The sequence below is a fragment of the Chlorocebus sabaeus genome, chromosome 24, assembly GCF_047675955.1.
Source record: "Chlorocebus sabaeus isolate Y175 chromosome 24, mChlSab1.0.hap1, whole genome shotgun sequence".
Lineage (NCBI taxonomy): Eukaryota > Metazoa > Chordata > Mammalia > Primates > Cercopithecidae > Chlorocebus > Chlorocebus sabaeus.
This window is the reverse complement of record NC_132927.1, coordinates 26,796,938-26,809,297: the sequence shown is the minus strand read 5'-3', so window position 1 is coordinate 26,809,297 and position 12,360 is coordinate 26,796,938. Positions and strand designations below refer to the sequence as shown.

Genomic DNA, 12,360 nt, shown 5'->3' with positions numbered 1-12,360 from the left:
AGACGTCGCCCAGGCTGGTCTTGAACCCCTGATCTCAAGTGAACCTCTCTCTTCAGCCCCCCAAAGGGCTGACAGTACAGGTGTAAGCCACTGTGCCTGACCTATACTTCTATTTTGAAATAATTATAGATTCATTGGAAGTTGCAAAAATAGTACAGGCCAAGCATGGTGACTCAGGCCTGTAATCCCAGTGCTTTGGGAGGCTGAGGCAGGAGGATCACTTGAGCCCAGGAGTTTGAGACCAGCCTGGGCAAAATATGAGATCCCATCTCTACAAAATAAAAAATAAAAATAAATAGTACAAAGAGATCCCAGGTACCCTTCACCCCATTTACCCCAATGAAAACATCTTACATAACTGTAGTACAATATCAAAACCAGGAAATTGATATTGGCAAAATCCATGGACATTGTTCAGCTTTCATCAGTTTTACATGTATTCCTGTGTGTGTGTGTGTGTGTGTGTAGTTCTATGCAGTTTAATCATATGTATTAATTTGTGTAACTACCACCTCAATTAAGATATGAAAATGTGGCCAGGCATGGTGGCTCAGGCCTATAATCCCAGCACTTTGGGAGGCCGAGTTGGGAGGATCGGTTGAACCTGAGTTGGAGACTAGCCTGGGCAACAAAGGGAGACAGCAAAACCCCCGCTGTACACAAAAATTAAAAAAAAATTAGCCAGGTGTGGTGGCTTGCTCCTGTAGTCCTGGCCACTTGTGGAGCTGAGGCAGGAGGATCACCTGAGCCCAGGAGATTGAAGGTGTGGTGACCTATGGTTACACCACTGCACTGAAGCATGGACAACAGAGCAAGACTCTCTTTAAAAAAAAAAAAAAAAAAAAAAAAAAAGGTGATATAAAAATATTCTGTTGCCACAAGGTTATCTGTTGTGTTACCTATCTCTTTATAGTCACACCTTCCTCTCCATTCTTCCTAACTCTTGGCAACTGTGAATCTAAATTTTTTTTTTTTTTTTTTAAACACAGAGTCTTGCTCTGTCACCCAGGCTGGAGTGCAATGGCATGATCTCGCCTCTTTGCAACCTCTGTCTCCTGGGTTGAAGTGATTCTCCTGCCTCAGCCTCCTGAGTAGCTGGGATTACAGGCATGTGCCACCACACCCGGCTAATTTTGTATTTTGAGTGGAGGTGGGGTTTCACCGTGTTGGCCAGGCTGGTCTCAAAACTCACCTCAGGTGATCCATCCGCCTCAGCCTCCCAAAGTGTTGGGGTTATAGGCATGAGCCACTGCACCCTGCCTGAATTTTTTTATATCACCAAATATTTACTATAAAACTTTTAGAAAAAGGACAAAATCTTTGGACCTCGAGATGACATCAAAAGCGTGATCTCTAAAAGAAAAAAATGGACAAAATGGACTTCATCAAAATGAAAAACTTTTGCTCTGCAAAAGACTCTGTTAAGAGGATGAAAAAACTACCAAGAGATTGGGGAAAAAATACCAGCAACTGCATATCTCCCAAAGGACTATTACATAAAATACATAAAGAACTCTCAAAACAAGCCTTTGGAGACCGGCTTTTATCGCACAGCATAATGTCCTTAAGATCCATCCAAGGTGTCGCCTGTATTGATAGCGGGTTTTTCAAAATTGTTGAATAGAATTCCATGGTATGGATAATCACAGTTTGTTTAACCATTTAACATTAGTTGAAAAACATCTGAGCTGCTTCCAGTTTTTGGCTATTATGAATAAAGCTACTATGAACATTCATGTTCAGGTGTTTGTATGAACATAAGTTTTCATTTCTCTGGAATAAATGCCCAAGAATGCAATTGCTGAGTCATGTAGTAAGTCCATGTTTAGTTTTTTTTTTTTAAGAAACTGCCATACTCTTTCAGAGTGGCTGTATTATTTTACATTCCCACCAGCTATGTGTGAGTAATCCAGTTTCCCTTCATTCTCACCAGCATTTGGGGTTATCACTTTTTAAATTTCAGCCATTCTGATAGAGATGTAGTGATATTGTGGTTTTTATTTACATTTTTCTGATGCAATGGTGTTTGAACAATGTAGTGACTAATGGTATTGAACGTCTTTTCATGTGCTTCTTTGCCATCTGTATATCTGTCTTCTTTGATGAAATGTTTGTTAATATCTTTTGCCCACTTTTTTTTTTTTTTTTTTTTTTTGGAGAAGGAGTTCCGCTCTTGTTGCCCAGGCTCCCAGGCTGGAGTGCAGTGGCGTGATCTCGGCTCACCACAACCTCTGCCTGCTGGATTCAAGCGATTTTCCTGCCTCAGCCTCCTGAGCAGCTGGGATTACAGGCATGCGCCACCATTCCTGGCTAATTTTGTATTTTTGGGGTTTCTCCATGTTGGCATGGCTGGTCTCAAACTCCCGACCTCAGGTGATCTGCCCGCTGTGGTCTCCCAAAGTACTGGGATTAAAGGCATGAGCCATCGCGCCTGGCCTGCCTATTTTCTAAATGGCTTGTTTCGAGAGTTCTTTTATGTATGAGTCCTTTGGGAGATATGCAGTTCCTAGTATTTTTTTTTCCCAGTCTCTTAGTTTTTTTATCCTCTTAACAGAGTCTTTTGCAGAGCAAAAGTTTTACGTTTTAATAAAGTCCATTTTATCTATTTTTTTCTTTTATGGATCATGTTTTTGATGTCAACTCTAAGTTCCAAGATTTGTCCTATTTTTTCCTGAAAATTTTAAAGTGAATATTTGGTGATATAAAAAATTTTGTGTTAATGTTTTTAACTATAATGGTAGTGTGTGTTTTTAGAGATGCCTTTTAGAAATAACATTGAAATATTTACAGATGAAATAATGTGGTGTTTAATATTTGCACCAAAATAATATACTACAGGAGGGGATGAAATAGAGTTTAGAAGAAGCAAGATTTGCTGAGTTGATAATTAGTGAAGCTGGGTGATGTATATATGGGGCTTCATTGAACTATTTTGTCTAACTTTGTGTAGGTATGAACTTTTCCATAAAAAGATTAATAAAATTACCTGTTAAAGCATTCATTGGGGTTAACTTGAGATTAAGTGAGTTGTAGAGAAAGATGTCCCTTTCAGCCTCCATGGTTAGCTTGGCCTGCAACTGTCCTCCAGTGTTCATCTATGACTGTTGTTCTGTTCATCTTTCTCTGTAGTGGATGCTTGGAGATTTGTGCTTTAGTTTGTGAAACATATTTCAATGATTTTGTGTCACTGGATAAAACAGTGATTCTTCAGATTTGAGGAGGGGGAGTGAAGGGTGGCACATGTAGTTGGAAAAAGCATATTCAGTATGATAGTTTTATGTTTGAAAATAAGAAGAGTTTATTGATGGTTGTAATATAATCTGCAAAAACAATATATTGGCTGGGAATCTGTACCAAGGTAATAATTCTGAGTGGAAGGTCTACCTCCCCAAAAGCTTTTGTGTTATAATTATCAAAAGGCAGCAAGGGGCCATGTGCAGTGGCTCATGCCTGTATTCCCAGCATTTGGGGAGGCCGAGGCAATTGGATCACCTGAGGTCAGGAGTTTGAGACCAGCCTGACCAACATGGTGAAACCTCGTCTCTACTAAAAATACAAAAACTAGCCCAGCATGGTGGTGTTCACCTATAATCTCAGCTACTAGGGAGGCTGAGGCAGGAGAACCGCTTAAACCTGGGAGTGGGAAGTTGCAGTGAGCTGAGATCATGCTGCTCCACTCCAGTGTGGGCAACAGAGTGAGACCCTGACTCCAAAATTTTTTAAAACATTTTCAGTATAAACAAAACTTATCTAGCCCTGCTTTTTCTTACCTTAAGAAAAGCTTCCCAAAGGAACTGTCTACATGACTCACAAGAAATCACAATCACTATTACTGGTCTCCCACTCTACTGCCCCCATCCACCAACACACAGCAGCCAGAGTCAACTTTTAGAACATCAACATTCAATCACTAGCCTCCATCTAAAAAAACAAAACAAAACAAAAAAAACCAAAAAACAAAAACAAAAAAACCCAAAAAAAGGCAACAAGGATGAGAACATTATTATGGAAGTCAAAACCACCTGTGTAAGTGCCAAGGCTATGCTACCTTTTACAGAAAAGTGAGGCTTGAAGGCAAAGCAAAGTATCATAGTTGAACTTGAAAGTAAGAAACAAAAACAGTATGAAAGTTGTCTCTCTTATATACACACTGCCATGTAATTGATGTAGATATCAGCTTGATAAATTAAAAAAATACAGCCAGGTACAGTGGCTTATGCCTGTAATCCCAGCATTTTGGGAGGCCAAGGCGGGCGGATCACGAAGTCAAGAGATCAAGACCATCCTGGCCAACATGGTGAAACCCCGTCTCTACTAAACATACAAAAATTAGCTGGGCCTGGTGGCGCACACCTGTAGTCCCAGCTACTCAGGAGGCTGAGGCAGGAGAATCACTTGAACCCAGGAGCTGGAGGTTGCAATGAGCTGAGATTATGCCACTGCACTCCAACCTGGTGACAGAGCCAGACTCCGTCTCACCAAAAAACAAAACAAAACAAAACAGTGGGTCAAAACAGTCGGTCCTCATTTTTGTGGGTTCTGCATCTGCAGATTCAACCAACTATGGATCAAAATATTTGGAAAAAACAATAAAAAATAACACAATTTAAAATACAGTATAACAACTATTCACATAGCATTTACATGGTACTATGTACTATAAGTAATCCAGAGATGACTTAAAGTATATTGGAGAATGTGTGTAGATTATATGCAAATACTGTGCCATTTCATATAAAAGACTTGAACATATGTGGATTTCCCATGGTATCCATGGGAGTCCTGAAACCAATCCCTTGTGGGTATTGAGGGATGACTATATATAAAATACGATTAAGTAATACACATACAAATATCTTAAGTATTTGTAAATGTTTTGAACACCTACCTTAGTGGAAGATTATAGAGGTTTTGAAAAATAAAAAGCCTATCTTAACAATAGTTATTCTTCTGGAATTCTTCAAAGCCAGGATATTTTAGAATCCATAAAACATCTGTTTATTGTGACAGTTGTGTAAAGGGTCAATGGCTGTAAATCAGTGAAGTAACTCTAGTGGAATGTCAATGTAGTAGATAAAAGATACCTTTTATCTACTGAACTTATGTTTTTAAAAACCTGTTTAAAGGCTTGGACTTCCAAATACACTCTGATCATATTAGTAATTTTTTAGTTGACCACTGTAAGCATTTGCCAATAACTAGTATTAATGTAGTGGACCCAGAATCCCATTTTGCTTGTGCTGCTCTTTTTATACCCTCTCTTTTTAAATGTGGGTGTCATTCACCATCCTTGACAACCATTTTATCCAATCTAAAGCTGCTGCAGGAGAACCACCTGCTGAGCATCACCTGGAGGTTCTCCCTGTTTAAATTATGAGGCTTACGCTCTGACCCAGGGACCTTTATCCACTTATGACCCGCAAATTAATTTAAGATGTAGGATTTGATTTATCAAGCTTACATGTTCCTAGTTGTCCAGGTATCTGTTTCTGGTTCCAGATATAGCCATAGATGTGGTAACAATTCTAATCAAATTGATGTGCTTTGCTAAGGATTTTGAAATTGAAACTTAGGTCACTTTTCAAAGAAAGGCCCTAATCGCTGAAATTTCCCTCTGTCTACTGTTCCTAGAAGATCCATATTTGTTGACCATCAGGTCAGTGTTAAAGGTAATCTTTTAAGCTTCTAATTGCAGAGTTATATAAATTATACATGCCTGTTCTAAATTTTGTAAATGGTTGTATAATCAGGGTTTGCCATGGCAAAGATTGTGGTTCCTAAGCCCATTTCTGGACCAATTATTGCCCCAAGGTTTATTTTCTCAGAGTTATTTCCTTCTCAAAGAAAAACATGTAAAAATTCTTGCACACTAAAGTGTTAAAGCTTGAATGTGCTAACGCATTGTCAAGAATACTACATTGGAATTTTAAAAGGATAAGTAGTAGAAGCATGACTATGCTTAACACAAAGTATACTCATGCACTGCATAACAACGTTTTGGTCAACCGCAGACTGCATGTACAATGGTGATACCAAAGATTATAATACCTGTTTTTTTCTGTACCTTTTTTTATATTTACACATTTTTAGATGCACAGATACTTACCATTGTGTTACAGTTGCCTGCAATATTCAATATAGTAACCTGCTGTACAGGCTTGTAGTCTAGGAGCAATAGGCTATACCATACAGCCTAGGTGTACAGTAAGCTAGATCATCTAAGTTTGTGTAAGTACATTCTGTGATGTTGCACAATGAAATCACCTAGTAATGCATTTCTTAGAACCGATCTCTATGGTTAAGCAATGCATGACTGCAGTCACTTATGTAACCAGCCCAGCTGCTGTGCTATGGAAATATAGAGCAGATTGGGCAACCAGCTACCCTGCCTGCCAGTAAGCTGTAGTTGATTACCCTGCTGACCAGCGATGTGTATAACTTTTGAGGGTTTTTTTAATGTGTATCACTTTTTTTTTTTTTTTTTTTTTTTGAGACAGGGTCTGGCTCTGTCTCAGGCTGGAGTGCAGTGGCATGACCTCGGCTCATTGCAGCCTCCGCCTCCCAGGTTCAAGCGATTCTCCAGCCTTAGCCTTCCGAGTAGTTGGGATTACAGGTGCCTGCCACCACACCCAGCTAATTTTTGTATTTTTAGTAAAGATGGGGTTTTACCATGTTGGCCAGGCTGGTCTTGAACTCCTAACCTCAAGTGATCCACCTGCCTTAAGTGCTGGGATTACAGGCATGAGCCATCACACACAGCTTTGATTCGTATAACTTTTAAGGGTTTTTTTTTTTTTTTAAATACATGTGAAACCAAATAGCACAGGGCCCAATACGTTTCTTTTGCTTTTTTTTTTTTTTGAGATGGTGACTTACTCTGTCGCCAGGCTGGAGTGCAGTGGTGCGATCTCAGCTCACTGCAGCCTCCGCTTCCCAGGTTCAAGTGATTCTCCTGCCTCAGCCTCCTGAGTAGCTGGGACTACAGGCGTGCGCCACCACGCCCAGCTAATTTTTGTATTTTTTGTAAAGTTGGGGTTTCACCATGTTGGCCAGGATGGCCTCGATCTCTTGACCTCGTGATCCACCAGCCTTGGCCTCCCAGAATGCTGGGATTACAGGCATGAGCCACCACGCCCAGCCGCCCAGTACATTTTAATGATTACAAATTAATAGTTTAATTGTCCATTGATGATGAAAATTATGCATGTGAAGTTTGGCGAGGTCTACTGTAAATATGCATTACTTTAAAGATGATTTTCTTTTGAAGCTCGTTTGATATAGTCATTGTTGGTGGCGGAATTGTGGGGCTTGCCTCTGCCAGAGCACTCATCCTGCGACATCCATCACTTTCTATTGGTGTTCTGGAAAAGGAGAAAGATTTAGGTATGTATATAATCAAAGTTGTTCTTTGGGCTTACTTGGGCATCTGCTTATTTTGTCTGTTCTGAATCTTTCATGCTGAATGTCAATGTTAGTATCTTAGTTTGTGTTCTAAAAGCAGAGTGTTTGACAAGGACATGGCTATAGGTTATTTATTTGAGAGGTTAAAGCACAGTGTGGGACAAAGAGGACTTGTTTATAGGTTATTTATTTGAGGTGTTATCTGAGGAAACAGGAGTGAGGGGGTGAGGAAAGTAAGACAGGGAGGGAGGAAAAGACATGAGAACACATCAAGATTGCTGCGGTGAGCTCGATTCCACCGGAACCTCTGAGGAGCAGTATAATGTCTCCCAGGATTGTGCTCACGTATCCATCAGCTCCTGTCCCTATTGGTTGAGGATTGCCGCTGGTGATGTTGAGCACCCTGTGCCCTTCTCTAAAAAAGTTAGCAGAGGCCCCAAGGCAGAGTGCAAAGAGACATAGTGGGCCCCTGAAGTGGTGTGCTGGTAATGAGAGGTAAGTTTGTGCACCAAAGTTGTAGTTGAAATCAAGAGACGGACTGGAGGGATGCGACATGGATACCAGGGATGGCTGTGAGAAGAAGCTACCAGTTATCTAACAAATTCAGGCAGAATTTTACATGATGTGCTCTCTAATAGCTTCAACTATTAGTTTGTTCTCTTACCTCTTATGTTTTGTATGAATCATGTACTTACTCTTATACCCTGTTTGTCTTGTTCTGTAGCTGTTCACCAGACTGGACATAACAGTGGTGTCATACATAGTGGAATTTATTATAAACCTGAGTCTCTGAAAGCCAAATTATGTGTACAAGGTGCAGCCCTTCTCTATGAATACTGTCAGCAAAAGGGAATTTCCTACAAGCAGTGTGGCAAGGTATGGCATTTTACCAGAGTCTTGACTAATTTCCAACTAGCATTTTCTTAGTGATGTTTAATATTACATTTTTAAAAAATGTGGTATTTTGTTTCTTTGTATCTATGTAATTTTTGAAATCTAATCTTAGGGAAGAACTAAAAAAAGATGGTGTGACTTTATGTAATTTTCTAAATAAAAGTTTTATTGACATATAATTTATGCACCATACATTTCGCCCTTTTAAAGTGCACAGATTAGTTTTTAGTATACTCACAGAGCTGAGCAATCATCACCACTATCTAATTTTAGGCTTTTCATCACCCCAAAAAGAAACTCCATACCCATTAACTGTCACTCCCCATTTCCACCTCCCCTGATGCCCTAGCAACCACTTTCTGTCTTTGTGGATTTGCCTATTCTGCACTTTTCATATAAATACCTTCATATACTATGTGGTCTTTTGTTCTGACTTCTTTCATTTAGCATAATGTTGTCAAAGTTCATCCTTGTTATAGCATGAATCAGTACTTCATTCCTTTTGTGGCTGAACAATATTCCATTGTATGGATATACCACATTTTGTTTATTTGTTCATCAGTTGATAGACATGTGGATTGTTTCCACCTTTTGGCTACTATGGATACTGCTGCTATGAACATTCATGTACAAGTTTTTGTGTGAACATATGTTTTCATTTATGTTGGGTATATACCTGGGAGTGGAATTGCTGGTTGTCAGGGTAACTCCATGTTTAACATTTTGAGGAACTGCCAAATGGTTTTCCAAAGCTCTGTACTATTTTACATTCCCACCAGTAATTAATTAGGATTCCAATTTTCCATGTCCTTGCCAACATCTATTTTGTTTTGTCTTTTTTATTTTAGCCATCCTAGTGGAAGTTTTGATTTGCAGTTCCCTAGTGATAATGATGTTGAGTGTCTTTTATTTCTTCCTTTTTAGAAAATAGTTCTATTTTCTTAATATTAGCCAGATACTGTGGCTAATGCCTATAATCCCGGCACGTTGGAAGGCCAAGGCTGGAGGATCACTTGAGCCCAAGGGTTCGAGACCAGCTCAGGCAACGTAGTGAGACCCCATCTCTACAAAAAATTTAAAAAGTTAGCCAGGTGCGATGGTGCACACCTATAGTCCCAGCTACTTGGTAGGCTGAGGTGGGAGGACTGCTTGAGCCTGGGAGATCGAGGCTGCAATGATCCATGATCATGCCACTGTATTTCAGCCTGGGTGACAGAGCGAGGCCTTGTCTCAAAAAAAAATAAAATTAAAATTATTACTTTTTATTTCTTATTTAAAAGTTGAGACAGGATCTTTCTTTGTTCCCCAGGCTAGTCTCAAACTCCTGGCTTCAAGCATTCCTCCTGCCTTGGCCTCCTAAAGTGCAGGGATTACAGGAGTGAGCCACTGTGCCTGGCCTAAAATTATTTTTTAATTGACAAAAACTATGTATTTATCATGTACAACATGTTGTTTTGAAGTATGTATATGTTGTGGGCCGGGCACGGTGGCTCACACCTGCCTGCAGTCCCAGCACTTTGGGAGTCTGAGGCAGGTGGATCACGTGAGGTCAGGAGTTTGCGACCAGCCTGGCCAACATGGTGAAACCCCATCTCTACTAAAAATATAAAAATTAGCCAGCTGTGGTAGCACACACCTGTGATGCCAGCTACTCGGGAGGCTGAAGCACGAGAATTGCTTGACCCTGGGAGGCAGAGGTTGCAGTGAGCCGAGACCGCACCACTGAATTCCAGCCTGGGCAACAGAGTGAGACTCTGTCTCAATAAGTATGTGTACATTGTGGAATGGCTAAATCAAGCTCACCAACATATGCATTACCTTTCATACTTATTTTTTTTTATGATGCAAAGACTTAAATCTACTCTCTGAGCAGTCTTCAAGAATGTAATACGTTATTAACTACGGTCAATATTTTGCATAACAGATATCCTGAACTTATTCCTCTTACTTAACTGAAATTTTGTGTCCTTTAACAAGTATCTTTCCATACCACCCCTGCCTCCCTGCTGCCCCCAGCCCCTGGTAACCACCATTCCACTCTCTACCTCTGTGAGTTCAACTTTTTGAGATTCTACATATAAATGAGATCATACAGCATTTATCTTTCTGTGCTTGATTTATTTCACCTAAGATAATGTCCTCCAGGTTCATCTCTATTGTCATTTGTGGCATGGACCATTTGTGACAATAGAGATGAACATGGAGGATATTATCTTAAGTATTTCTCATTATCTTAAAGATTTTCTCCCTTTTTAAGGATGACTGGTATTTTGTTGTGTATCCGCCCAACCCGGCCTCCCACAGTGTTGGGATTACAGGCGTGAGCCACCACGCCTGGCCTGATCATATGGTTTTTGTCCTTCATCTTGTTGATACGATGTGTCACATTGATTCATTTACATATGTTGAACCATCCTTTGCATCCCTGGGTTAAATCCCACTTGGTCATGATGAATGATCTTTTTAATGCGTTGTTGAATTTGGCTTGCTAATATTTTGTTAAGGATTTTTGTATAGTGTTCATCAGGGATATTGGCCTATAGTTTTCATTTTTTTGATGTGTCTTTGTCTGGTTTTGGTATTGGTAATACCAGCCTCATGGAATGTGTTTGGAAATATTTCCTCCTCTATTTTATGGAATAGTTTGAGTGGGATTTGGTATTAGTTCTTCTTTAAATGTTTGGTAAAATTTAGCAGTGAAGCCATCAGGTTCTGGGCTTTTCTTTACTGGGAGACTTTTTATTATGGCTTCGATCTTATTGCTTGTTATTGGTTTGTTCAGGTTTTGGATTTCTTCATGGTTCAATCTTGGTAGGTTGTATGTGTCCAGGAATTCATTTCTTCTAAGTTTTCTAATTTATTGGCATATATAGTTGGTCATAGTAGCCTTTAACAATTTTTTGATTTACTGTGGTATTGATTGTAATGTCTCCTTTTTCATCTCTGATTTTATTTATCTGGGTCTTCTCTTTTTCTTAGTCTGACTAAAGGTTTGTCAATTCTATTTATCTTTTCAAAAAAACCAACTTTTCATTAATCTTTTGTATTGTTTTGTTTCGATTTCATTTATTTCTGCTGTGATCTTCATTATTTGTTTTCTTCTACTAATTTTGAATTTGGTATTCTCTTGCTTTTCTAGTTTTTTAAGATGCATTGTTAGATTATATGAAGTTCTACTTTTTTGATGTAGGTGCTTATAGCTATAAACTTTCCTGTTAGTATGGCTTTTGCTGTTTCCCATAGGTTTTGGTATGTTGTGTTTCTATTTTCATTTGTTTCATTTAGGAGCATATTGGTTTTGTTTGCTTGTTTGTTAATTTTTTTTAGATAGAGTCTCGCTCTGTCACCCAGGCTGGAATATAGTGGCACTATCACAGATCACTGGAGCCTTGACCTCCCAGGCTCAAACAGTCATCCCACCAGCAGGGCGTGGTGGCTCATGCCCATAATCCCAGCACTTTGGGAGGCCGAGGCAGGGGGGATCACCTGAGGTTGGGAGTTCGAGACGAGCCTGACCAACATGGAGAAACCCCGTCTCTAAAAATACAAAATTAGCTGGGTGTGGTGGCGCGTGCCTGAAATCCCAGCTACTTGGGAGGCTGAGGCAGGATAATTAATTGCTGGAACCTGGGAGGCAGAGGTTACAGTGAGCTGAGATCGTGCCATTGCACTCCAGCCTGGGCAACAAGAGTGAAACTCTGTCTCAAAAAAAAAAAAAAAAAAAAGTCCCCCCACCACAACCTCTGCAGTAATGGGGATCACAGGTGCACCACCATGCCTGGCTAATTTTTTTTTTTTTTTTTTTTTGAGATGGAGTCTTGCTGCCACCCAGCCTGGAGTGCAATGATGCCATCTCAGCTCACTGCAACCTCCACTTCCTGGGTTCAAGCAATTCTCCAGCCTCAGCCTCCCAAGTAGCTGCGACTACAGGTGCACACCACCATGCCTGGCTGATTTTTGTATTTTTAGTAGAGATGTGGTTTCACCTTGTTAACTAGGCTGGTCTCAAACTCCTGATCTCAAGTGATCTACCCGCCTCAGCCTCCCAAAGTGCTGGGATTACAG

At 40.0% G+C, this 12,360-nt stretch overlaps 1 protein-coding gene across 3 annotated transcripts in view; it reads left to right on the top strand.

Annotated features, from left to right (window-relative positions):
* Positions 1 to 12,360, top strand: part of L2HGDH (L-2-hydroxyglutarate dehydrogenase) — a 73,042-nt gene that overhangs the window by 1,796 nt on the left and 58,886 nt on the right. For 2 of the 3 annotated variants that reach the window (XM_007986641.3, XM_073010974.1), the window contains exons 2-3: positions 7,268 to 7,383; positions 8,126 to 8,277. The exons of the other annotated variant lie outside the window; for it this stretch is intronic. In XM_007986641.3, coding sequence (XP_007984832.3) covers positions 7,268 to 7,383; positions 8,126 to 8,277 — 268 coding nt within the window. The remainder of the gene's footprint in view (positions 1 to 7,267; positions 7,384 to 8,125; positions 8,278 to 12,360) is intronic. 3 annotated transcript variants of the gene reach the window in all.